General features: G+C 40.0%; 3 protein-coding genes across 8 annotated transcripts; 2 read left to right on the top strand and 1 right to left on the bottom strand.

Moving 5' to 3' along the window:
• The first annotated feature begins 1340 nt into the window (after positions 1-1340).
• Positions 1341-10318, top strand: rad21l1 (RAD21 cohesin complex component like 1). Of its 4 annotated transcripts, none has more exons than XM_040008229.1 (14): positions 1341-1472; positions 1774-1940; positions 2605-2734; positions 3731-3830; positions 4106-4209; positions 4327-4434; positions 5728-5829; positions 5987-6109; positions 6213-6442; positions 7265-7346; positions 7712-7854; positions 7967-8077; positions 8331-8405; positions 9554-10318. In XM_040008229.1, exons 2-14 carry the CDS (start codon positions 1794-1796, stop codon positions 9740-9742), a joined length of 1644 nt encoding a protein of 547 aa, XP_039864163.1. In that variant the 5' UTR covers positions 1341-1472; positions 1774-1793; the 3' UTR covers positions 9743-10318. The 4 variants fall into 4 exon arrangements, with proteins under 4 accessions (XP_039864163.1, XP_039864166.1, XP_039864165.1 ...); XM_040008231.1 differs by lacking the exon at positions 1341-1472 and adding an exon at positions 1489-1512; XM_040008232.1 differs by lacking the exon at positions 8331-8405.
• A 272-nt stretch (positions 10319-10590) lies between these two features.
• LOC120719201 (syntaphilin) lies at positions 10591-18131 on the top strand. 3 transcript variants are annotated; one of them, XM_040008227.1, is made up of 5 exons: positions 10591-10716; positions 13700-13811; positions 14252-14383; positions 14864-15013; positions 15181-18131. In XM_040008227.1, the coding sequence occupies exons 2-5, from the start codon at positions 13768-13770 to the stop codon at positions 16469-16471; spliced, it is 1617 nt and encodes a 538-aa protein (XP_039864161.1). In that variant the 5' UTR covers positions 10591-10716; positions 13700-13767; the 3' UTR covers positions 16472-18131. The 3 variants fall into 3 exon arrangements, with proteins under 3 accessions (XP_039864161.1, XP_039864160.1, XP_039864159.1); XM_040008226.1 differs by having other exon boundaries at positions 13695-13811; XM_040008225.1 differs by lacking the exon at positions 13700-13811.
• Positions 18132-19670: 1539 nt separating this feature from the next.
• LOC120719195 (peptidyl-prolyl cis-trans isomerase FKBP1A-like) lies at positions 19671-24068 on the bottom strand. The gene is made up of 5 exons (XM_040008220.1): positions 23940-24068; positions 23791-23838; positions 23167-23279; positions 20328-20499; positions 19671-20111 (listed from the first exon to the last, which is right to left on the bottom strand). Exons 1-4 carry the CDS (start codon positions 23974-23976, stop codon positions 20368-20370), a joined length of 330 nt encoding a protein of 109 aa, XP_039864154.1. The 5' UTR covers positions 23977-24068; the 3' UTR covers positions 19671-20111; positions 20328-20367.
• Positions 24069-27974: the final 3906 nt, after the last annotated feature.

Here is a 27974-nt window from a genome sequence, read left to right as displayed (position 1 = left end):
ACTTTATTGTAGTGGTGATTGGGGCATAAGAGTACTTTAGGTACTTAACATATGGGATCTCCATGGAGTATGACGTTTGCAGATGACAATGTGAACTATGGTGAGAGTAGGGAGCAACTGGCAAACAGCCTGGAGGGAAGAAGAATAAATGTCAGTAGACATAAGACAAAATACATGTGTGCAAATGACAGGGAGAGATGTGTCAGAGTGAAGCTGCAAGGAGTAGAGGTAGTTAAGGTAGATTAGTTTACCTGGGAGAGAAGGATGTTAGGTTAGGGTGAGATGGATTCAGATGATCTGTGGCGACTATTAAAGGGAGCAGCGAAAAAGGAAAAAGAAAATAGGCCATATTTTCTGGATAGATGGATGGAATTCAAAATCCTGCTCCTCACATACAAGGTCTTAAATAATCAGGCCCCATCTTATCTTAATGACCTTGTAGTACCATATCACCCTATTAGAGCACTTCGCTCTCGCTCTGCAGGCCTACTTGTTGTTCCTAGAGTATTTAAAAGTAGAATGGGAGGCAGAGCCTTCAGTTTTCAGGCCCCTCTTCTGTGGAACCAGCTTCCAGTTTGGATTCGGGAGACAGACACTATCTCTGCTTTCAAGATTAGGCTTAAAACTTTCCTTTTTGCTAAAGCATATAGTTAGGGCTGGACCAGGTGACCCTGAATCCTCCCTTAGTTATGCTGCAATAGACGTAGGCTGCCGGGGGATTCCCATGATGCATTGAGTTTTTCCTTTCCAGTCACCTTTCTCACTCACTATGTATTAACAGACCTCTCTGCATTGAATCATATCTGTTATTAACCTCTGTCTCTCTTCCACAGCATGTCTTTTATCCTGTCTTCCTTCTCTCACCCCAACCGGTCGCAGCAGATGGCCGCCCCTCCCTGAGCCTGGTTCTGCCGGAGGTTTCTTCCTGTTAAAAGGGAGTTTTTCCTTCCCACTGTCGCCAAAGTGCTTGCTCATAGGGGGTCATATGATTGTTGGGTTTTTCTCTGTATCTATGAAGCGCCTTGAGGCGACTTTTGTTGTGATTTGGCGCTATATAAATAAAATTGAAATTGAAATTGTGTTGCACTTTGCAAAAGTCCTTGAGCACTACTTAGACAGCTAGAGACCAGTATTGTTAGAGGAAGACTAACTTTAATGACAATGAACATAACTAATGGAAAGCACTCTTTTGCTGTTCTAATAAGTATTCTTATGAATAATTGATTAAAAATTATTTAAATATCTGAATTTCTTTTCAACTTAAGCTTGAATAGTGAAATGTGTGATTTCTTGTTTTTTTTAATACCACAGGTACTTTTATAATGTTAGTAGTTTTAACAAAAAAAATATTTGTGGCCATTTATATCAACTGGCTGTTGTTGTTTGTTTTTTAATTGACGTAAATGGCGCCAGAATAACCCCTGGCGGTGTTATGCTGTTCAATGTCAAAAGGCGGCACTTTCAAAGTTAAGGTAGGCGGCTGTGTTTGTGTCGGGCCTTTACTGCGCTTGTGTAAAATTAATTATTATAACCCCTTTATGCTTTTAGCGTCACTGATAACAATAGAAGTTAAACTCACTTGAAAAAATTCTGATAGGCTTACAGCTTCGTAGCTAACTCTTAGCTAACTTCGTTAGAGGACATTGACAGTAGAAGTCAGGCTTAGTTAGCCGTCAAGGAAGCACCTATTTTCTAAACTTAGCTAAATCAGCATGAGAAAATTCAGCCGAGACGTGAAACATAATTAAACAAACATTGATATTTCCCTCACAGGTGACAGCTAACTTACCAACATGATGTTCTACACACAACTCTTCACTTCTAAGCGCGGATCACTAGCCAAAATCTGGCTAGCAGCCCACTGGGAAAAGAAGCTAACAAAGGCCCATGTTTTTGAATGCAACCTGGAAACAACTATCAGAGAAATAATTTCACCAAAGGTAAACGTTTTCAAAGCGCATATCCATAACCACATATTATGGGATAACTTAAGCCAGTTATTATAGTTTTATGTTGACATTAGCTTTATGATTTTTCGTTGTGCTTGAGCAATGAAAATAAAGGACCATTCTATTCTATTTGAACTGTTTTCCTTTCCGTTTAGTTTCAGTCAGTTCCTAAAGTGGATTTGCTTGGTTCATTTCGGTTTTTATGTTATTTTTAGTTTGGGGTTTGTTTGTTTTTTTTGTTTTGTTTTTTGTCTTTTTAATTATTAGAGTATAGGAGGTATTTTCCCATGGGCAAGTAGATAGCACAATATGAACGTGAAACTTTACAGTGAAGGCAGCTGACACACAACACAATCAGACATCCCAGTCTTATTAAACAAATAGTTTTCTTAACAAATTTAACCACAGTGATAAAGACTATTGCTTTCCCTTTTCTGGGTTTATACAGAGCACAGGCAGGGTACAGATGAGTGTCAGGTGTCTACTTTTTTTAAGTTTAAATAAACACACTTTTTTTTTTTAGTCTTTGAGTTAAATAATCATGATTTTATCCCTGAAATAACTAAAACGCTTTTTAATGGCTAGTTTTAGTTAATCTTTTATATTAACTATATAAAGAGTGAGTCTGAGACGTCAGTTTGTGTGTTCTTTGTAGGTGAGAATTGGTTTGCGGACATCTGGTCATCTGCTCCTTGGTGTGGTTCGAATCTACTCCAGAAAAGCAAAGTATCTCCTTGCAGACTGCAGCGATGCCCTGATTAAGATTAAAACAGCTTTTAGGCCAGGTAACCCCGCCTTGTTGAAGTTTGTGTGTGTGTGCGCGTGTGTGTGTCTGTGTGTGTGTTAAATAATTTAAATTCTTTCAGAATAACATTGTAAAATATTTTTAATCGGAGCAGCTATTGTTGTACAGTTTATGTGACAGTTCCTCGTAAATAAATAAAGCTAAAACCTGAATTTTAGCGGAACCACAACTTATTTCACAATCTGATCAGAATCAGAAAGACTTTATTTATCCCCAAGGGGCAATTAAGATACAACAGAGCAGCGTGATGTTGAAGATGAGGACAGGGCATAAACAGGCAATAGGAGTGAGATAATAAATACACAGAATATACAGTATATACACAGTTTTAAAATTAAAGTGACTGAAAGGTAAATAAATAACTGTAAGTGACTAAAAGTGAGTAAAGTGTTGGCAATATAAAAAGAGTGTAGAGTAGTTTATGTTTATGGGTGTGGGAAATGGTCTTATCGGCTGATAATAAGGAAAGGATGGTTTTCAGAAATTGATTAACTGCCATGTAAAAAATTTTCCATTCAGATTTTAATACAATTAATCCAGTCTAACAATCCTACAATTAATCCTGGGTTTATTAAAGTTACAGTGTATGGTACATAAGACTGTGTGTGTGTTTGTTTTGTTTGTTTTTGAACCAACCATGTAATCATTTATTTTATATTAGCCATTTATTTGTAATGCAGCAAAAAGCTTCAACAAAAATGGCACATTGCAATATTCATGAAAGGAGTATTTATGAAAACATGCTCTATGTGTTAGAATGCATTAGTTTCACTTATATGTATCTAAAGTGGTAACAGACGGTATCCCATTTATGACATAAGTGCTTAACCAACATATTTTAAGAAGGAACGTTTTCAACCCCAAGAACTTGAGCTGATTTGTGGTTTTCTACACGATCACAGCAAACAGTCTTTCATCAAACCTATGGTGTGAAAACTTAATTTACCTGCATGCTCTTTCTCTCATAATACACCAGGTCAGACAGATCTGCCAGTGGAGGGGCTTGAGGCCACAATAAAAGCGATTACCTTGGTCGAAGATTTCACTACCTTTGATCCCCAGCTTCCAGACCCCAGGCACTGTTTTCCTCACTTCTCCAACACGTCTAACCTGTCATTTATAGAATTGATTTTTATGACATGCTTGTCAATATAAAAGGATATGAATAGAAGGATTACTCATATAAAATATATAAAAAAATATAAGGCTGATTGTGGACTTACCTATTTTCTAAGTTATAATTCTGTGTTGACTTCCTAAAGTAAGGCTGCCCTGCAATCATACATAATTTAATTACTTGTTATTTATTTAAACCTGATGAATAAGTATTCTGTTTGTGTCCACACACCAGTGACATAGATGTGGTGGACCACTTTTCACTGAACCAGTGTCGATCAGAGGAAATCACTCTGAAAGAGGATTTTGGAAATAACTTTCTAAACTTTGCAGACATTGGTAAGAGCTGAGTTGTTTTCTTGCTTAAGTTGAGTTGTTATTGTCTTTGTTTATGTTGAGCCTGATTTCATTCTGTCATAGAATATTATTAATTTCTTCCCTTGTCGTTGATTGTAGGAGATGAGCGCCAAAATTATCATAATGTATTGACGGATGTGAGCTTCCAGAGCTTGGCTCAACATGGAGATGCATTCGGGGATGAGGACCGAGGATTTGACTTACTCGGTATTCCATCCATCCATTTTCTTCCGCTTATCCGGGGCCGGGTCGCGGGGGCAGCAGCCCAAGCAGAGAAGCCCAGACCTCCCTCTCCCCAGCCACCTCCTCCAGCTTATCCGGGGGAACACCAAAGCGTTCCCAGGCCAGCCGAGAGATATAATTTCTCCAGCGTGTCCTGGGTCTGCCCCGGGGCCTCCTCCCGGTGGGACATGCCCGGAAAACCTCGCCCAGGGGGCATCCTTGTCAGATGCCTGAACCACCTCAACTGGCTCCTTTCGATGTGGAGGAGCAGCAGCTCTACTCTGAGCCCCTCCCGGATGGCTGAACTTCTCACCCTATCTCTAAGGGAGAGGCCAGCCACCCTTCAGAGAAAGCCCATTTCCGCCGCTTGTATTCGCAATCTCGTTCTTTCGGTCACTACCACTCGTGACCATAGGTGAGGTTAGGGACGTAGACCGACCGGTAAATTGAGAGCTTCACTTTTACACTCAGCTCTCTCTTCACCACAACAGACCGGTACAGCGTCTGCATCACTGCAGCCGCTGCACCAATCCGTCTGTCGATCTCCCGCTCCCTTCTCCCATCACTCGTGAACAAGACCCCGAGATACTTAAACTCCTCAGATTTGGAGGTGCTGATTACTCGGTAGTCTTACGTGAATTGATGAGGATCAGTTTACAGTCAGTTTTTAGCCAGAAGAACATATTTAAAAACAGATCCCTCTCTGGCATACTGACTGACTCTAGTGTTACCTTTACTGTAAAGTTGTGATGCCAGAAAATATTCTTTCAAATATATCAGTATTCAGCAGGCCATTAAAAATTGGTGTTTTGTCACCAAATGCATACAGATCAAAAAAGGAGTATAAACCATTCTTGCAGTAGGTGATTGAATAAAATGTCACAGGATATGCTATAAACTCAATCAAAGCTCTCCTTTTTCCAGTGGTGTTTGCAATCCTTGTCCTGGTTATAAACTGAAATGTTTGACCTAGATTGCTCACATCTGCTATTAGCTTTGGTGTTTGTGAGAGGAGACTGTCTGTCTGGGCCTTCAGGTCCTTAACAGGACTCGTGTTCATGTATTCTCTCAGGGATCCAACATCTGAACTGTAACACAAAGAATAAATAGCCTTTGAGACACAGCATGGCTCCTATCTGCTTTTTAGTTTTTAATAATGAATGGTTGTATGGTTGCAGATGGTCTCTTTTTTTGCTTTTTCACATAGCAGAATTAAAATTGAATTAAAATAAAACATATTAATTATACGTTTTATTTTTTCCTTCACTGACTTTGTAGATTTTCTGGCGCAGTCCAGTGATAATGCTGAGGCCACAGAATTCATCCAGCAGAATCCACAAAATGAAAACCTGCCGAGCTCGCCTTTATATGATCAGCAAGGTGATATTTCATTGTGACTGTATTTTACATTAGCTATTTAAATCACATTTTCAATTTAATTTAAACAGCTGCAAGTGATATGCGCTTGATTGTACAGCAGCGCAAGGGAATTGTGTTGTTCATTAAGAGAGTAAAGAGCTGTGTTTGCTCTGAACAGAGCCCATATGTTTGGCAGATGCTAACAGAACGGATTCCATGGAAGTAGAGACCCCGATGGCGAATCAGACCACCCTGCTCGCTAATGAGGAGGCCTTTGCTCTCGAACCTGTGCCCATCACTCGTAAGCACCAAGCATGCCAATCAAAAGCCACTCACATCAGAACAGCTGAAATGCCACTCTTTTTCTCACATAAACTCTTGTATGGTTAACTGTTTTTCTTCAGCAAACTCTGAGAGGAAGAAGGGGAAGAGGAAACGCAAGTTGGTGGTGGATCAGACTAAAGAGCTGAGCAACGAATGCATCAGAAAGCAGCTTTCTGACTTTTCAGATCTGGTCACTCCTTTGGACATGGCCCCGCCCACTGTGCAGCTAATGCAGTGGAAAGAGAGCGGAGGTGCAGATAAACTCTTTGCACAGCCGTGTTCCACTGTTTTATCGCTCCAGATAAAGGAGGTGAAACCCTGCTACATTCTCAACAATATTAATCCCACAATAATATCACCACTATTGTCTGTTTTTTCTGGGAGTCACATAAATGATTTTCTCCTTCAAAAACCTTTTCTGGTCCACTTCCGGACAGCTTCCAGCGCTGCTATTTAAGCTGAGCACTCTGCAATTTCACGACAAGCTTTAAACCTATTTACAGAGGAATCATTCATTTGTCTTTTAAACTAATGTACCTTTTGGTAATGATAGTGAATTCGATCGCTAAAACTAGTTTTCAGGTAAAGCCCGAAAGACCAAAAGCATCACGAGTGGGACCGGCAACATGCTTGTTGCTTTAGCTTGTGTTGGGTTTTCTGGTGGTTGTCTTCATCTGAAAATCGCTGAGTTATCTGAGGGAGGGCATACAGTGGAAACGCTGTAATGATTACTGCAAATACACGGTTTGATCCAAACGCAAGAGACTTTTGGCCACACTGAAACAATCATAACTCATCACTTGCCAAATTTGCTTCCCTGTGAGTTCCTTCAGTTGCACAAAATGTAGAATCAGTTAAAGGATTCTCATTTTGACACGCTGCAGGAGATCCAGCATTCATTGCTGATGTATATAGTGCGAGAGGACACAATGAGACTTCCACCAAGTGGTCTCAAAATAGCAGCCGTGCTCGAGGCGTTCTGGAGGTGCATGGGAAGATAATAGATAAGCCAGTTTAAATCAAGTAAAGGCTTTTTGATTTTATGAGTTGATTTTGATTAAACTTTGCATTTTGGCGCATAGACAAAGGTGAATCCCTGCTATTAATGTTATATCACATTTTACATTTCCAGCTTTTTGCTAGGAGTTTTTTCCAAGTGAAGCGCCGTGGTGTACGTGAGGATGTTGAGGAGATGCGCCACGAAGAGCATAAAGGTATTTTATGTTTGTTTATTCATTTCTATGGTGTTGTTTCTGTTATTACAGTACATGTGTAATATAACAAAGTTAAAGCTGAGAGGCAGAAGGGTAAAAAGACAAAAGAATGGTGGAGAAAGTAGGAAAGATTATAATAAAATGATCTTTCCTCTGAGCTTGTTTCTGCCAGAGGCTTCTTCTTGTTGAAATTGAGTTTTTCCTTCCCACTGCTTTCAAGTGCTTGCTCATAGATTTCTTTTGTTTTTGTTGTTTCTGTATTATTGTAGGGTCTTTGCCTTACAGTATAAAGCGCCTTGAGGTGACAGTTGTTGTGATTTGGTGCTATATTGTTTTTAATGTATGTGCTTTGTCCTGCTCCTTAGCTCAGAGGGAACGAAGTGCCCTCACTACAGAAGTCAGTGTCATGGATTTATCAGCTGATCCTGAAAAAGCACACAACACTGAGCTGACTGAACACGATCACGTCAACGACAGCCAGCGTGAGAGCTACTCACAGCTCACACAAGTAAGTATTAACATGTTATGTAAAAAAATATATATATATATATTTATTATAGTTCCCCTGCTTTCACTGTTTTTCATTGTCCATAGCTCATAATCTGTGCTCTTTCTACCAGGATGAAAACAGGTCAGAGCTTACTCATCCATCACTTCCATCTGAAGACTCCATATTTGTCCACCCGCCTTACTTGGAGCACAGCACGCAGTCAACTTCCCTCCACACTCAGGTGCTTGCGGACACAAACAGTTACAAATAGAAGCAGGGCAGGAAACTGTCCTCTGCCAACCTCTGCTTCTCACCGACCTTAACTGTGGAATGAAAGTGAACTAATAATGGATGATTGTGTGTGAAAATAGCTAATACAGTAGACGAGCTCCAATCTATTAGCACTTGACAGATGGCGGGTGTTCATTTCCCACCCTGCCTTGGCGATGTGCCCAGCATCACTGACTGAAATATGGTGCCTTTCTTACCTCCAGTCTATGCTGAATAGCCAGGACTTTGAGGAGAGGAGGATAACCAGGCGAGCACAGAAGCTTCTGAACGCTCTAAAAGTAAGACTCTAAAAATAAATGGTTGGACATTAAAGTCACACCAGCTACTCCATCTTGGATGTAACTGGAATTAAAATAGATGGGAAGAATGCATGTTCAGGACACAGGAGTGTTGTTTGTCCCATGGGGTCTACTTATTTCAGTTTGGATGTTACATAAGCTGACTTAACATTAGTACTTGGTTCCTGAAAAACACATGATCGAGACAAAATTCAGACCTGACTGTTATGGTATAGATATGATAACAACATCCTGATTACTCTGCAAACATTTCAGTGTTGAGTAAATGACAGCTAACAGTCTTGGCTTGACATCTGCGATCCTGCTACTGAGGGTTTAAATAGGGCACATCTGATTGTTCAAAATCAGTCACGTGGAGGTTTTGAGTGTGGCGTCCTCTTTGCGACCAATTTTATCTAGCGAGTGTGAGCAGCCTCCCACAACCACTCGAAACTATGTGAAGAAAACACATTTTTCCCTAGCAACCTTTGGTCACCAGGAAATCACTAACCAGTTTCCAGGTTTAGGAAAGGGTTTGTTTGTTTTTTGAATACTGGTTCCAAGATGAAAGTTGTCCCAATGTCAATGACATAACCTCACCACCTTCTGGACATCATTGTTGGCCTTAGGGAGATGTTGTATTCAAGAATTGTTTAATGGTATCCTTTTACTAATTAGAATAAAACTGAACAAATCTTCTTGACCTAAAGGAGAGTAGCAAAGTCCAGAAAAAGCTTAGCATACCGGGGTCGTCTCTGTTTCTCTTTCTGAAACTTATTTGCGTTGTTACTATCCAGAAATGCAACTTCACCATGCATTAAAAAGAGAGAATTAACATATACATAAATGTAAAGGGATTAAGTTTTGTTTATACTTGCCAAAAAGAAAAGACCTGCTGGTCTGTTGGTTAGCACATCTGATCGCAGCCATTTAGTAACAAAATTAGTTGACAATCAAATTTTACTTAATAAGTTTATTTTAAATGTGGACACCCTGTACTGTGTTTTTCTGCACCGTGCCCTACTTAACCCTGAATATCAGAAACTGTAGTCAGCGTGGACAGGAATTTAACAATGAGAGGGATGGGAGAGGATTAGGGGTGATGTACAGGAAATTAAACTCTTGTCTGTGTGTGTTTGTGTTTGCAGCAGAGCCAGTATGACAGCAAAGACCCCACGTTCAGCCTGCAGGGAATTTGTGAAGGAAGCAGTCGCTGGCAAGCTGCAACCACCTTCTTCTGTTTCCTCGTCCTGAAAAAACAAGAAGTCCTCCGCCTGTGTCAGACCGCTCCCTATGAGGACATCTCTGCCACACCTGGACCCAAATTCTACAATTAGTAAAAAGCAGAAGTCAGTCTTCTAACATGCCAGCTTGGGTTTGTAAATGACGCAGAATCACTGTGTCTGTAACTCTGATAAGATTATATTAAAGTTACTGAAATAAGCTTCTGGAATAAATAGTATAAACTGCATTAAATGAACACATATTACTCTGTTTATATGTTTGCTTGTTCTGGGTTTCAGTGAAGGAACACGTTTCCTAAAATGCTTGGCCAGACTGTTTTATCAGGTCTCTGATTTTACATATTCAATTCTCTATATGTTTTAGTCTGCTTTCTGCTTTTTCTGTCGTGTATATTTTATTCCAGACACAAGATCTCAGAAGTTATTTCTGTGACCAGTTACACAAAAAAAAATGTCACATAGCTCTTTGTTGTTTTATCTGAAATGTTGCTGTTCTTCATTCTTCAAAACTTTCTTTAACAAAGTATTTAACGTGACTCTTTAGCAGGTAGAAATATGTTGTTAAAGTTAATTATTTAAGTAGTGAAAATTTAGAAGTTTCTCTATTCGTGCTGTGTCTTGTATTGGCTGATGCATTGTGGATTGCATTAAAGTAAATGCATATATCGAAGCACAGACTTGTATTTATTTCTGTTCTATGCAAACAAACTTTGCTTTATCTGTGAATTGGAGCATGATTTTCTTTCTGCAAGTCCGTCCGTCACCTGGGTTGTTGAACAGGGTGCTCAGCAGCCTGCCTGTCTTTATTAGAATAAAGGATTCACCTGTCAGAAAACGGAGACATGCAGGTAAATCCTGCCGGATGAGGCTTTATGATTCCCTGCTGTCACTTTAAGAAGCAGCGATGCAGCAGACGCAGTCGCCTCATTAATCTGCGGGCTTCATGGCTGCAGGATGGACCCTCATCAGCACCACCAGCATCTTTTCTTCTTGCTGCCACCGGGGACCGTTAAGTCAGGCAGAAACCGAGGCTTTTCCGCGATGCACAGCTGCCACCTGCCCAAATGGTACCGCTTCACATGCAGGTTGTTGTCGGTCTTTTGTGTCTGCAGGGAACGTTTGTTTTGAGCTTCAGAGACATGGTGATATACCCTTGTTTAGTAACCGTATCATACGGTTACTCAACATGATCGTATGTAGGACACAGCTGGGGCGAAATGTGCTTGTCAGCGGTTTCGATTAGAAGCGTTGTCTTCGGTAGAAAGTACCTGCTGGGGTGTTGGGTGTCCTGTTTAGGGACTCGCTTGCAGTCAGTTGGCCATGCGAAAGTGATGAGACTTCTTTAACTGCTTATCTAACAGCGTCTTATTTTAGGCGACAGATGTTGAAAATCATGTGATTCAATACCGTAATGATGACTCAAGGACAAAGCGCACCGTCCCCATCTCTCCTTGTGATATTTATCCGGAAACATTCCCGGCATCCCCCACCTCCTGGATCCTCTGCAGAGTGCCTAAATGCTGCTTTGAGTACAGTTTTATGCACCGGCTGTTTGATGCTGCTCGCCTACACAGTGAACACCGAAACTCACACTTACGTAAGATGATTGCGTATTTCTCGCCAGCTCTTAGCACTTGTTGCGCAGACGGAGGAGAGGGAGGTGAGATTTCCTGCCTCGTCGTCCTAGAAATTAAATATAGGGCACAATGAGACGCTTCCGGCTCGCTGGGTGCGCTTTTCATTAGCGGCAGTGTTACAGGTCTGTTGTGTCTGCAGCTGCCTGAAGAGCTGGTACATTTTGAGCGTGGATCAGCAGGTTTCCTTAAGCTTTACGCAGAGCTGTGAGACTTCTGAAAACAGATGAGAACATTTTGTCCTCATCTTGGATTTTTTTTTGCTGGTTGGGCTGAACAGAAATGGGCTGTAGCTACCATTAGATCACCTTGATTATACAAGTGATTTATCTGCGAAAAAACAATATTTTTACCTATGGGATAATTAAATTCAGGGAATGTATATGTATTTAGATTCTTTTTCATTATCAACATGTATCAAACTGCTTAAATTAGTAAATACTTAGCCTGATTTACAATCACAGTTATTATAATATCTAAATATAAACTTTAAATAAAAAGCAGATATAAGGCTCTCAATTGTACCATACAATATTTTGTAGAAACATTTAAATGTCTTAAAAATAAGTATCAAAGTTAGGGAAGATGCAGTTATGAAATATCTGATAATAATAAACCGAACAAGTCTAAATTCTGAAAAAGTCAATACGCAATACTTGCTTTCAATCCAATATACACTCACCGGCTACTTTGTTAGGTAACCTGTTCATCTAGTACTCTTGAACTCAGATATCTCATCACCAAACCACAAGCCAGGATCTCGGTGCATTTAGGAATGTAGACATGGCCAAAACAACTTACTGAAGTTTAAACTGAGCATTAGAATGAGGAGGGAAGGCCGATTTAAGTGATTTTAAACTCAAGTTGTTGGTTTCTAAAACTGAGGATCTACTGGGATTTTCCCACATGACCATTTCTATGGTTTACAGAGAATTAATGAAAAAAGAGAAAATATCCAGTGAGCAGGAGATATCTGGGTGGATGTTTCTTGTTGATCAGAGGAGAATCAGATCGGAGAAGAATGGCCAGACTGCTTCAAGCTGAGAGGAAGGCAACTGCAACTCAAATAACCACTCATTATATTATAATATATACAGAAGAGCAGCTCTGAAAACACAAAATGTTGAACCTTGAAGCAGACAGGCTAGGGCAGCAGAAGACCACAGCAAGTGCCACTCCTGTCAGCCTTTTTGCTTTCTACTCTTTTGTAAAGTGTCCTTGGGTATCTTGAAAATGCTATACACATCAAAGTTCTTCTTATTATTATTATTATTAGCCAATGAGAGGTAACTGAGGCTAGTATTCACACAAACTCACTAAAATCGGATATTAGCAGATTGAAATAATTCTGTCTCGTATTAATGGTTCATGCCGGTGTATGTGCAATGATGTGGGTGATATTTTCTTGGAACACTTACTGTTGCTAACTACATCCATCCCTTTATGACCACAGTGTATTGAGTTTCTGATGGCTACTTGCTGCAGGATAGCACGCCATGTGAAATAATCTCAAACTGGTTTCTTGAACATGGCAGTGAGTTCACTGTACTCAAGTGCCCTCCACATTCATCAGATCTCAGTCCAATAGAACGCCTTTTGGATGTTAGGGTGGAACAGTAGATTCTCATCAGGAATGTCCTGCTAACAAATCTGCAGCAGCTGCATCTCCGAGAAGTGTTTCCAGCACCTTACTGAAAGATGGAAGGAAAGCAAGGAATAAGTCAGTTCTGAGGGCAAAAGGTGGGCCAGCCCAGTATTTCAGTCAGTAGTCAGGTTGTTTTGAGTTTTAATACCACGGCTGACATTAACATTTTAAACCTGCTGTTGTGAAGAAGGGATTCAAACTGATTCAAACCTTCGTGTTGGAGAAACAATCAGGAGTGCCTGTATAGTTCTAAAGACAGAAATGAAATATATTAAATTAAATATAGAGATTAACACAGTTGAAATTACAATAGTACAAGGAACCATCTCTGTTCCACTATTTAAGTATTTGTGAACAGTTGATAACCCCAGTGACTGTTGACTCTGCCAGCCACCAAAAGTGAGGCTTTGTCTCTGTTTTATAGCTTTTTATAGCAGTTAATGTGAAGTTTCATCATGTTTGCCTGCAGCTCTGCAGACAGGGAGGACACAACGTAGAGAGAGGCAGCTGCGCTGATTGTAGACTTACTGTGTCGCCTTTGTGTCAGCAGAGAAAGGAGGCTTTATCTGCTGCTGCCTAGACTATTTCTTTTACAAGTGTTAGTGTTAGACTTTTGTCACTGCCTTCCAGCCTAGAGCCACATAATGGCCGCACACAAGACACAGTGTTTTAGAAGCAAAACACGCTCCTTGTCAGGTTTTGGATTTCAGTTTTCTTCATGCTGGTTTTACCTGTGATATGTTTGTGTCTGTAACGGTGATTACAGCGCAGCTCTGAGGGCTCCTAGTGTCCCTCTCTAGAGAGAGCCGTGGAGACGTTGGACATTCCTTTGCACATCGATGTCTCTAACTCCGAGTCGAAAGCCCTCCTCAGGTCAGCGCAGGTACTGTTTCTTCTCATTTTTCTCTCTTTTTTTTCAGCCAAATGGCAAAAAATATTACGTATTGAGTGTAGCATTAGTTCAAGCTCAGCTGTCACCCCAGCAAATCAGCACCTACCAGCTCAGCAGCTATCTTTCTACACATCAAATTGGCTCATATAGGGCATGCTATTTAAGCTGCTTCAGCCTGCTTACAGTTGCTGCATATCTGCAAGCTGCTTTGCAACCCACTTCCACCCCAGCTCTTTCTTGAATGTGCGTCTCGACTCTGTCTTGTATCTGTTGCCATTGATGTTTGCTTTTTTTTTAAAATTTTCTCCAGTTATAAATTTTTGCACATCGAAATAAAAATCCTCTTACGATTATAGTTGTGCTGATTGAAATCTGATTTTTGTCATTATTAATAATAATATTATTAAGTAATAATTTGATCTCCCAACAAGGCGCTCGGTGGGAACTAGTGGCGGCAGCGGGCGATATTCCCACAGCGACACATCCAGTACTCATACCTACCCTGGTCGAGTTAGGCCACCAGAGGGCAGTCCTACAGCCCGGACTTATCCCAGTACCCCCAGGTAACATGCAACTTACACTCCTATAGTCTAACAGTCGGAAAATAAGACACCAAAATGTTACCAAAATTACCCCAGATCTTTTTATACTCAGTCATCTTCTCATAAAACATTCAAGTTCAATGGACTGCACACAGAATTGCCCAAAGCCATGGATGTAACTGACTGTCTGAATGTGTTAGTCTTGTGTCGGACTGACACGCTCTTACAGGGGATTTGCCAGCTGAGACTTCAGCACCCCTCGGCTTCTGCAATAACTGTTGAACTGAATTACCAGTGCTGACACAATGTCAGCAAAAACTGGCTGATATTAATCTAGAGTAAGGGTTTATTGGAAGGTTGTTGGATTGGTTTGTGTTTTATTTTATATCACCAGATTTCTGTTTAATGCTACTATACTTTACTACTCACTGTCAGTCAGCTATCAATTTATACTCATCATATGTGATTAAATCCAACCTTTTTCATTCACGTGTGATTCAGACGTCAGGTGAAGCACACAGCTTGCAGCGACAACCATGGGATCAGGCCCCCGACCCCAGAGCAGTACCTTACACCCCTTCAACAGAAGGAGGTGTGTATACGACACCTGCGAGCCAGACTGAGGGAAAATGTGGAAAGGCTACAGCACAGGTTAGTCTTTTTCTCTATACGCCTACTTTCCTTGTTGTGATTGCAGTTGTTGTTGTATGAATGCTATTTCATTTTTTGCACTTCCCTAGTGCTTCCCTACACTGTGTCTGTGTATGAGTGACTCTGCAAAAATAACTGCTATTCAAAAATCTTTACTTCCTCATCAGGGACTGTGAAATAGATGAGTTAAGGGCACAGCTGTACAGGATGCAGGAAGACTGGATAGAAGAGGAATGCCACCGTGTCGAGGCCCAGTTAGCCCTAAAAGAGGCCCGCAAGGAGATCCAGCATCTCCAGGAGGTGGTTGAGTCGGTAAGGTCCAACCTGGGTGTACGGCAACAAGACTCCCATGACCACAAGCCATTCTCAGGGTTGCAGGGAGGTCGGCCAGGTGGGAAGTCTCGCTCCTGTGGATGTTCCCCAGCCAGCACTTTAACCCGCAGCGCCGCCCACTCCAGACTGAGCAGCGAGGCTCTGCAGCTGGAGCGCGGCTCAAGTGCTCCCGAGCCAAGCGGAGCATCGCAAACAGCAGGACAAACTCACCTGCTCCTGGAGGCGGCCCTGCTGTCCGAGCAGCTGCCGGCACAGAGCCACATCCGAGGCCCCCCAGCTGTGTCACGCTCTTCCACCTATGAAAGGTTGTGCAGCGGTGGGGCTGTGTTGCCAATCTCACACTCCTGCCACACTCTCAGTAGCAGCTGCAGGTGCAGTGGACACACCTACCTCCCCCACCATCACTTGTTTCTGCACTTACCTCAGGAGGAGGCCCCAGTTACAGCTGCTGCAGTCCCGGTTACGGCTGCTGCAGTCCCGGTTACAGCTGCTGCAGTCCCGGTTACGGCTGCTGCAGTCTCTGCTACTGAGTCTAACCCCATTCCTGTTCCTGCAGCAGAGAAGAAACCAGAGGTCCGCTCCCAGGCCTGCAGCCCCACCATGACCTGGCTTTGTGAAGAAAGCAGTGCAGAAGGCCCAAGTGTAATTTCTTTAGTCTCAGCAGACATAACCCCATCAGAACAACAACGATTTCCATCATCTTTACCTTCTCTATCCCTTCCTCAGTATATTTACAATGCAGAGCCATCAGAACCGGACAAACCAGCGGGACCTCAGACCTGCCAGCCCCACCCTATAGCTCCACTACCAGTTAAGCAGGAAGCTACAGTAGTGGAGATAGAAGAAGATAATAAGGATGAAAATGGAGGAGCTGGTGAAGAAGGTCATTCCGCTCAGCGGTGCCACTGGAGCCGGTACTTCCTAGTAGATCTCTTGGCTTTGGCAGTGCCGGTGGTTCCAACCATGGCATGGCTGTGCCGAGGAGCACCACAGGAGGTCATGCCGGTGTACCACATCGGGTCCTTGCTGAGAGGTTGCTGTGCTGTGGCTCTCCATTCACTTCGACGTCAGGGTGCAGGCAGGGGCCGCAGACCCGCCAGCATGAACGGAACAACATCAATCTGAAACTTTCAGCCACGTTTGGCATTAAGAAAAGACTCCAAACCTCTCCAGGCACAACACTGACTTTACTTTAAAACATTTCAGTCTCAACCTCGCATTGGATATCAAAACTTATAAGATTTTTAGAGTCTGTGATCATGCTTTGCCTTAGAGAACAAAAGATTAGTTGTACATCAAATACTTTCCTTACTGATATAGTCTGTATTTACTGCTACTGCCTGCACTTTAAGTGGTTTTCTCTTTATTGCGGTTTGCATGTAACCCACAGTTTGTTTGGACTCTCTTGCTTGCATTAAAAAGCCCCTTCAGTATGCGATGCCGTCAGAGCAACAATGTACACATTATGAAAATAAGAGAAATAGTGTGTGACTGAATGCTTCTCTAATTTCATCATCACATTTTCTAAATTGTTCACAGAGAATGTGAGAGTCACAGTCATGAAATTCCTTTGGCATCACTGATGCCTCACCAAAGCAGAAAAGTACGTTAGAGTCAGCACTTTTGTGACGTGTTCAGAAGCAGTTAATAAACAGAGCACACAGGGTGTGGGTGCAAAAGAGAGGAAAAGCATTCGTTTTTGTATCACAAACAAGGAAAAGAGGTTTTGGACTTTCCGAGAAGCAAAGATGTGAACTGACTCTAGTGAGAGTGAAACAGACAGATGGATGATTTTTTTTTAATTCCTACAACATAAGGAAAACTGTATAGACTCCATTTCAATCCTGCTGGGACACATGAATAAGGAAGAGCATCCGTGACCAAGGATAGAGAAGCAGAAATCTGCAGCTTAATACAAGGTTATTTTACATAATGGAGATAATGTAAAGGTCTAAATTGTGAAAAATACTTTTATAAGGACAACATTTATTACATTTTGGATCTTAAAGCTAACTAGCGTAGTGTGTGTGCGTGTGTGTGTGTGTGAAAGAGAGAGAGTCTGATTTGCTCCATCCTTTAACGCACACTCAGATCATTTATCTACATTGTATCTTAAGGAGATAAAGAGGGAAAGTTGGAGATTTAGTCACCGGTGATCCACACAGATGAATGACGTGAGTCGCGAGAGCACTTTAGTGAATTTGTAAAGAGATAACAGTTTGACACAGGTATATATTTTCTGATTTTACATGAAGAAAAAAAAAAAAGATGTCTGCACAGCTGCTAGAAAGAATTAACATAATTATTTTTGGCATCAACTGTGGCTTCTTTCACTGTACTGCAGTCAAGCCTAATGCAGTGTATCAGTGTTTGAGCATTAATATTATAATGTATCTATTTCAAGTGGCCCTTTGATGTGACTCAATTGTAATCACAAACTATGACGTGCTGTAAATGTAGTTACCGATTTCAGCCTTATTATGCAAAAAGAACAAAGGTTTGGCTTTCAGGGATCCTTCCAGTGAGGTTTTTGAGAAGTTTAATCAGAGGTTCAGCGTGAGGAAGAAGCAGACGATTTTACTGTATAATAAAGTCTGTTGGAGCAGCGCACAATGTTGTCTTCAAATTTCACGCTATTCGTTTTTGTTTGACTTTTGTTCCGAAGCAACAGTATTTCCTTTATGTATTTGTATTTGCTCAGTGTCACTTCAGTCATTAGAAACAGCCAAATATTGCAAAAAATACTGTGTTTCCTTTGTTCTTGGAAATAAAACATGCTTCTGTTTTCTATTTTCTTTTGTTAGTGAGACATAATAATATGAATTATTAAGGCGAGACATTACAGGCAGAAACACTTTTTGCTCCATTGCATTATCTATGCAAATGAATGCATATTAGATAATACATCAGCTCATCTGCATATTTAAATATAAAATTTCGGGAAATGTGCAATGCCAAACCTTTTTTATGTCAATAATTATTAGGGGAAATTTCATAGTAACTTACCTCTTAAAGTTTTATAAGAACATTTTTACAATGTATATCTTTAAAGGTTGCTTTGACTTTTTTTCTCACATATTCTGAGCCTGATGCATTCACCTAACAGGTGAAAAAATCCCCAGTTCAGTCCTGGGAGGACACACAAATCCCTTTGTAGTTGCAGCATTAAAGGGCACCCGGCATAAAAACTGCCAAACCAAACGTGGAGCTACCTGCTGTGGCGACCCCTTGTGAATAAGGGAACAGCCCAAAGTAGCTTCTGTATTCTCAGCCTAGAAATCTCCATTTAAGTAGCACTTACATTCTTTAAAATCCCCAGCTCGATTCTGTGTTATATTATTGAAGTTTCTAAAGATTTATAAATATATCAATCTGATTCCTGAAAACATGGTGAAAAGGTCATTTTTTTTCTGTCTGGAGAAACAAGAAAATATATCAAAAATATGCTGTGGAAAGAATCTTTTGATTAATTTGTTAATAAAATGAAACGAGAATATTCCAACAACCACAAAAACAATGGAAACAAAAAAAAAATTGATGCCACATTAGAAAGAAAAGGAAACTAACTCAAAGTTTGGAATACAGAAAAAACAATAATTTTATTTTTTTTAAGACCATTACAAAAACCAACAAACACAAATATAGCTCTGTAAAAAGCAGCCATCAAAAACTGAGCTTTGTCCAATTTTTGCTCAAAAAAAAAAAAAAAAAAAAAAAAAGACAGTGAAAATTTTAATAAAACTAAGACTTAGAAAGTATTACACTCAATATTCCTTACTTAAGATTAATTGGGGGAAATAACACAGTGGTATTTTATACCCTGTTCACCTGTAGAGTCTCACCTTATTCATGCATCAGTGCAAAGCCCCAGTAACAGGCCTAGAAGCCAGTTGACAAATTAAAGAATCCTGCAGCATCCATTGAAAAGCTGAATTTAACATTTTTATACCCTACGTGGTTGCATCAGAGAATGCACATTTTTCCCTAACAACTGCTGGTTGCCAGGGTCACTGGGCCTGTTTGACTGTGGCTTAAAATGACAAAAAAAGGGCTATGAAGTGACACAGAATAACTCTGAGGAGAAATAAACATTTTACTTAAACATCACTCTTTAATGTATTCGAATAAGCCATTCCTAGAGGAAATTTTTTCTCCTTTAGCTGTGGATATTAAAGCAAGCAGGTATATTTGGCTCATAAATTAAGACCATCTTACAGGTCCTCTAACGCTCTTCAGGAAAACGTTTGATTTTTGATCCCCTGATTATGACATGCTCTGGGCATTTTTGTATTTTAGAGTACATAACAAAAGTAATTCATAAAAATATTGTGTCAAACAATTTATTCTTATTTTGAATCAAGACAATTCATTACCCGCAATCAATACGATTTTATTGTAAAGGCCACAAAGCCACAGGAATGAGACTCATTCAGTATTTATGACACTTAAAACATGGTCCTGGTGGCAGACGCATTTAGTCAGTCAAACAGCGGCAATAAAGTCAATTTGAAGTCCAAAAAAAAAAAAATACGACCATAAAAATACAAAGCAGTATATGACAAAATACATGTGATAAGATGGCCTATGACTTATTACTGTCTGGAATCTAAAGTATAATATAAGGGATAACGTTTTAAAGCAAGTGACAAAACAGAACTTGTATATAAATGTAAAGGAGAGTGAAATAGTGTAACAACAGACATAGGTCCTATGCAGGAATCATCTGTTAACCTTTTTCCTCCATGTTCCCGAGATAGGAGTCAACCTGCAGTGAGGGGGGAAGAGGAAAAAAAAAAAGTTCTTGTTATATCCATACTATTTAATCTCTGGACATAAGCAATAAAAGATAATTGTATAGTCACTGTAAGCATGTGGGGAGCGATAATACTGTTTAGGATTATTAATACATATGTTTCCCTAATTGCGCCGGGTGTTACAAATCTAATCATGTTGATTATTCACATTATTAAACACGTCTCACCCTGAAAATCTGAGTGGAATTAAAGTTGAGTGCACAAGTTTCAGGCCTCCAGACCAATCAGCTCCACATCAAAGGTGAGAGTGGCATTTGGTGGGATGATCCCTGGGTGACCTTTGCTGCCGTAGGCGTAGTCTGGTGAGCAAATAAGCTTTGCCCGCTGACCCACACTCATCTGTGGAGAAAATGGAAATGAAACACTACTGCCGCAATCGAACTAAGTAATAGATTTATTTAAAGGCCTCTTAATAGTACAGGCTTGGTTTATCTTAAACTAATGCAGTTAAATACAACGGCAATCCAATAAACCCGTCTTCATAATGTTAGTCTGTGGTGATGCTGAACTTCGTTTTTCAAAGGCATTATTAGTAAGGATGGGCAAGCGCGCGGGAAGAAACAAAACTGAATTATGTAACCATGTGTGCCTGGAGTTAATTCTTTCAGATTTAACAGCAGCTGGGAGGATGTTGTGCTTTACTACTGCCAGAAGGTGGCAGTAACATACTTACGAGCCGTTTTCCAACCCCCATTGAAAAACAAAATTAGACAAAGAACACTTATGGGAGCGACATTTAAGACGCTGAGAGTAGATGGCGCACAAACAGGAGTAACCTGCAAATCCACAGATTAGCAAAGCTTTAAATAAGCCATGTTTAGCCCTTCTTTGAGTAAGGAAATGAAAACAAGGCTCAGCGTTAGCTTGGCCAGGGAAAGCTCGCATGTCACAATCATAAGAGAGCAGTTTAATGGTAGTGTGCAGTGATCATGTTTCCTCTTATTTTCTGTCAGATAGGTACAGTTACAGTGGTGGATAATGTTTATTATGAGGTCAGCACAGAAATAAACAATGTGAGGCAAAAGCTCCGGCGTCAGATCCCCCCCCCCCCTATTCTTGCCTTTAAATGACACCAAAATAAATGGGGATATCCCTAATATAGTCAGCTCAGGCCAGGACCCCAGAAACTCAAACCACCTACGGTTCAAATCTTATGTTTATGAAGGGCAACCAATCAGAAGAAGGCTAGCTTGAAGGTGTGGTTTTCAAACTTTTTCTGGTACATCCCTATTCAGAAGCTAAATGAAATTAATCACAGTAGCATGTTTAAATAAATAATTTAATTAATTAAATTACAAAGGTCTATTTCACTTCATATTTCTGAGATGATTGCACCTCACATTATGAAAATCACTGCTTTAAAGTGAGAGGACATAAAACAGCTTGTTTCAGATGGAGGATGAAATGAGTGGATGCACCAAGGGTCAGTATATGATAAACAAGGGTTATCTTGAAAGGAGAATCTGCAATAACAGAGATAAATTTTTATATGATATAAAAATGTCATATACCTATATCATTGCTATAGTAACACCATGCGTTTATGGGCATGTCTGGGAGCGACAGCCATGGGTCATCCTCCAATAACGATTTAGCACCTTAAAAACTTTAATAACCTCCAACAGAACACAGTGTTTTACAAAATATGCAAGCAAACTATTCATGCTGCGGGTGAAAACAACAAACTTGTTTCACCACTTGTGGCAAAAACAGACAACCAAGTACAACCAGGCTACAAAGAAGCAGATACTAACAGCTCATGATGTGCAACCCAAATGTCCACAGATCACTTCAACAAGCATCGCTGGCTAGCCTCACACCACATGAGTGGAAGCACAAGCAGTGGATAGAAATTACTGACATGGTTACGTGGTGGAAAACCAGGACTTTAAGCAGAAGGATAAAAAGCTTGACCAAAGACACAACATCCTGTGCAGCTTCAGAGCACTTATGAGACTGAGTTAATTTAGTTATTGTTAAACTAAAATACTGAGCAGTTCTTTTATACTTTTACCTAAATTTTCTAGGGAAGAACAAGTGCCTAGGCTACTGTTGTGCTTGCATTTGATTTATGCTGTGTCACTGGACATAATGCTGCTGCTGCTGCTGGCAACTTGTTTCAGTACATTCACACTTCAAATTAGGAAGTGTGCCATCAACGACAGTAACTTACTAGAGAAGAAATGTAGAAAATTCACTTAATTTACTTTCACTTATAAAAACTGCTGCCTGCAAGCATCAATAAAACATTTTTCCAGCATCGCAGTTTTTGTTATTGCAAGTTTTCGTGAAAAGCAGTAATATAATTTTAAGGCTATATCACCCACCCCTTCTAATCCTATAATAGCTACTTTAGTAGAACCCATGAATAAAAATATAGAGACTAAATTGGGCATAATAGATCTTTTGTTCACTTATCTGATCGTGCATTAATCCCCCCAAATCTTACATGGTTCAATAAAACACAAGCTGGAAACAACAGAACAAACATCACAGCATTATATCATTAAAGATAAATCATTTCTAACAGTAATAATTGCAAAATTACACTGGGTTAATGGTGGCAAAGTATCATAACAGCGTGTTAACAGCTGGAACAGGCTCTGTGCCACTTAAAGCAACAGGAAAGGCAGATAGAGGATGAAGAAAAGAGAGCAGAGATGCTCCAGCATCACTTGAAACCACTAAAAGAGCTGTGAGTGCTATTTGGATGCATTCAGTTCTAATAAAAGAGGCTAAAAAAAAAGGCCCACTTATGCAAAAATAATACCATCAATCTGGAGTAACACAAATTTATTTCCATACTCGTCACTACTGACAGATGTTACAGCTGAGATTGGGCTAAATACCTCCCAATATAAGCAACGCAGTTAAACGTAACTATAAAAGCATTTCATGCCCCCCAAGAGAGAAAGATCACAATCGTTACTTTTAGCCGTTGAAAGGAAAACATAGCTAGTTAAGTAATACCTGCATAAAGGTATTCATTGCGAAAATCTTGCTCACCTGGGCTACTCCTTCTTCCCATCCCCGAATCACCTCCTGGTGTCCGATCTTAAATTTGAACGGCTTACCCCGGGACCTCGATGAGTCAAACACTTTACCGTCTGCCAGTGTGCCTGGAGATGAAATAAGAGTCCGAAGGCTGGTTAGACATGTCTGAATATCTAACTCGACACAGAGCTCGGCTTGTTGATAACTAATCCCACTTTTCTGCACCCGGCTGTCTTCTCCAACATGAGCTAACTGCTTAGCCGTGATGCTAGCGTTAGCATAACGGGTTCCCGGATAGTTTACGTTAGGAGGCTTCAGCTCAACGAACTTAACTACTCTTCGGTCCCTCAATTAAAGACAATTCTGACCGGTTTAAAAGACCGGGGGTATAATAAAAGTATGCGAGCATCAGAATAGCTGATGATAGCCCAACAGTCAAAATAGTCAGTCTGTTAACAGAAGCTAGCTACAATGCTAACCAGCAGAAGAAGCAATGGGCACTCGGGTACTGTTAGATGAAACTAACTTGTCTCACAATTCACCCAATCAGACACCTTTCACCCAGGTAGGGGCTAGAGGAAACATTCAAAACGTTAAAGAGCGTCCAAATCTCGGAGCTCCAGCCTCCGCACTCACCAACATAGTGCACCACGACGCGCTGCCCCTTCTTCGGAAAAGTCCGCCCTGAAAACAGGAAAACAGAGAGAAAAGTGGCAGAATAATGAAGCGAACACTCTCGGGATAAAAACAATATTAGGCTGTTTAACAAGTCACATAATTCTCACCGTCACCCGGAGTTATAGTCTGAATTTCTACTCCCATTTTCGCTCCGCTGTATCCTTCTTCTGGACCACCCTACAATGCGAGCGGAAGCTGGAGACATGGGCGGCCTCCTGACGAGCGAGTGGGCACGGATGGAGGAAAAATCCACCAATGAAGCAATATTATAACAATTTTATAAGAATATCCTACTTGGAAACAAGGCCCAAGTAAGCGTTTTACGTTTTACGATTGCGTGTGTACTAAGACGAGCATTTAAGTCAGATGATTGGTCATCATCCATATATATATATATATATATATATATATATATATATATATATATATATATATATACATATATATAGGGTTTTTTTGGGAGGGGGGGTTCTGCATGATTTAAGTTTTAAGGTCTTACCCCATCGGGAGATATCCCAATTAGGAAAGATCTCATTTGAAATGACCATGACCATGCGGGATTTGGATTATTAAAAAATCAATCTAAAGTAGTATTAGGTTATCTTGGAGGAGTCATGTTACTTGAACACTTTTCAGTATAAATGTATAGGCTCGTGCAGAGATCAGATCTTGGAGGAAATGCGTTGCAAGAAATGACACAGTGAAAAAATCAAATCACTTTTAAGAGTGGATTTTTTGCATTTCAGGCCCCTTCGTGCATTGTATTTTATAACAGCTAATCAAAACTCAGATGAAATTAATCAGACATATTGCAGTTGAAACTTGCATACCTCTACGTTTTCTACAATAAGGGAAATGATAAAGGCACAGGGGGGAACTGATACTGGCACTGGTATCAAAAACTCTTGTTAATATCCACCCATCTAAGTAACTGCTGTCACTTATTGCAACTCTGAACCTTTTTTTTTTCAGCTTTTACATCTATTTCACATCTATTTTATATCTATTGTGTTCCTACAAATTTGGAAACGATTATCATACACAGAGCAGCAAAGTCAAAAACAACTAGGTTCAGTATTGAAACTGTAAATCTGTGGTTGGGATAGGTGTTTACAGCCTGCGTGACACTGTTTGTAATCTGGAACATTGTTAAAAACTTGAATGACTGTTTCATTTCCCATGTTCCGCACCCCACCTGACTTCTTTGTTGTTTCTTTATCGTGATGGGATGAGCTACAGAATTCCTGCACATATGCACCATGTTTCGCAACAAAGTGAACGCAACACTGTTACATGTTCAACACATGAACCTACTGACATTAGCACCGTAACATCCTGTTATTTCAGATGAGGATGGAAAATGAATTGATGTGACTTTTATTTGTGATGGCTGAGGATTTGCAGTATTGTTTTGTTTTGTTTTTTACTATGTGGAAGCAAAAGAACTGGTTCTCCAGGCTCTCCAGGCTCTCCAGGCTGCCATGTCATTCATTTTCAATCCAGTCCTGAGCATTTTTTGTTTGTTTTGTTTTGTTTTGTTTTGTTAAGCCTATTAACACTGACCTATGAATCATATAAGCATAAAAATACACCTAAGTCAAGGGATGAAACAGTCTTTTGTCTACACATAACAGGCAACATTAAATTGTATATTTAGGGACTTTGTTACTAGCAATCTGTTGCAAAAACACATAATTACTAGTTATTTCCTCAGTTAAATGTATGAAAAATGCCAACGATAACACAGTTTGACAGGTATAAAATAATTTTTTTGCACCACTAAAGTGATTCCCAAACCGTTATTAGCCAAAAACTTGGCATATCTGGACAACATGTACAGTGTCCTCAAAGTGGAGGATAAATAAAGAAGTGTCAGGTCTAAGAAACTATCCACAACAGATGAACAGTATCTGTAAGTCATGTTTCTAGAGAAAAACCTCCTCGCAACTGCTTTGATCACTAGCAGATTGCTGTGGTCAGCCACAGTTTGCATAGAACACTCAAATTTAATAAATGATGGCACAAATAAGTGATTATGGACATAATGTATTTATATGAAATTCAGGAACAGGAAATCTGCTGACCTTGGTCCAACTTAAAGAACAGACACTGACAACATAAGTATACTATCACAACTTTACAGATTTATATTATGACCTGTAGAAATTTTTTTATTTAGTTTTAAATTGTGAACTGTTGTCTACTGTTTTTTTTTATTGCGCTTCATAAAGTGTTGAAAACTATGTATAAGACATAAAAAAGCTCTAACTCTCACCTTCTCTCTGCTCATCACAGCAGTGTCCTGCAGAATATTTCACATACATTACAGCTTAACACTATATATACTTTGAATTCAATTAACCAAGTGTCATGCTTCTTATATACATCACATCACAGTTGCTGAAAGAACTTCCTCTAAGGTTATACCTGTGCATCCTTGCACGTCCGCTGACCCTTTTCTATTCTCGTACTCTCTACTGAATATTTATTTTTGGAGACGAGAAATCTTTCACGATGCTTCACTGAGAATGACTTTTAGGTCACAGGCAGGAGGACAGAGGGGAGATGAAATGAGGTGGCACAAAGTAGAAAATTAAAGAAACCTATATATGACCTTTGCCTGAACTTTTCCTTTACGTAAGTTATGTGTAATCATTTTTAGCTCTAATCACACCACTGAGTTAAACCAGCACCCGTCTCTAATGCAGTGTTAAATAGATAATTCAAAGGTGGAAGTACTTGGCAGCATTAAAAGAGCAGAGAGGATTACATCATCTGGCTTTTTTTGGTTACTTTGTGTGACCTTAGCCTTTGATACAGGCAAAAACCTTCTCATCCCACTGAATCGTATAATGCTGCTCTGTCCTTATTATGCACAGTGTGTCTTTTGACATTGATGGCTTTATGTCTTGAAGCAGCAGTAGAGTCTACTGAGAAATTTCCCTTGTTTTAAAATCCACCTTTAGAGGCTGAATTGGTGGCAGCTGCATGATTTGCAGGCTTAAATTCCAGGTGACCATACTTTGCTCTAGAAAGTCTACTTGGTTAGAGCTGGAAGAAAAAAAAAAGTGGTTTAGGTTAAAACAGACCCATACACACCAGCAAATAGTTTAGTTAGGAGCAGTGTTGGTCAAGTTACTTGAAAAAAGTAATCAATAACTAATTACTGATTACTTCCCCAAAAAAGTAATCCCGTTACTTTACTGATTATTTATTTTCAAAAGTAATTAATTACTTAGTTACTTAGTTACTTTTTAAAAACACGATTTACAACCTGAATAGGTGATAAAGCGATAGATCTTTCAGCCCAATTCTACTTTTTCTACATAATCCATCATACAAAATGTAATCAAATGGAAAAGTCTCTTTTTTTTAACTTGTTTTATTAGTTTTAATCTTTTAACTTTATGCATCAAGCAAAAATTTAATTATATGCAACATTCTCTGACTGGAAGAAATTTGTTTAATATTTAAACCTATTTTCTGCACCTTCCAGCACATAAAATAAAATATTTTTTGTGTTTACACTCACTCTTTCAAATAGATGCAAGTAAAACACAGCAGAAAATAAATAAAATCAAAGACTAGTGGTCCTTTTGCTCTATTTTCACCTATAAAGCAGGAGTAGGGCAGGCGGAGGTTTACCCTGGTGCAGGTGTGCCGCGGCGGTCAGTGGAAGAATCCGCGAGTTTCTCTGTGAGTTTCCCATTACGTCTTTGCGCACTCGGTGCTTGCTTGGAAGTTTAGGGGGGTTTTTTCGCTGTAAAAAGAAGTTTTCTTCCCACGCACACCGGACACTAATGTTTTTGACACTTTTTATGGAATCAAACTTAAAGTAAGGTCAGTACTTCCACGCTTTAAACGCTGCACGCTCATACTCTCTCCCGCACTCGATATATTATCCACTGTTGATCTGCAGACAGCTGTTGTCACAAACGTAGCACTTGCTTACGTCACTGTCATGAGACATTCTCGCAAAAAAAAAATCACAGTTTTAGTAATGCAGTAACCCAGCGTTCCTACGGGAAAGTAACGGTAATCTAATTACCGTTTTTGCAATAGTAATCCCTTACTTTACTCGTTACTTGAAAAAAGTAATCGGATTACAGTAACGTGTTACTGCCCATCTCTGGTTAGGAGTG

Source organism: Simochromis diagramma, unplaced genomic scaffold (assembly GCF_900408965.1).
Source record: "Simochromis diagramma unplaced genomic scaffold, fSimDia1.1 OVJJ01000545.1, whole genome shotgun sequence".
NCBI lineage: Eukaryota > Metazoa > Chordata > Actinopteri > Cichliformes > Cichlidae > Simochromis > Simochromis diagramma.
The sequence above is the reverse complement of the archived record's forward strand: the minus strand, read 5'-3'. Positions and strand labels throughout refer to the sequence as shown.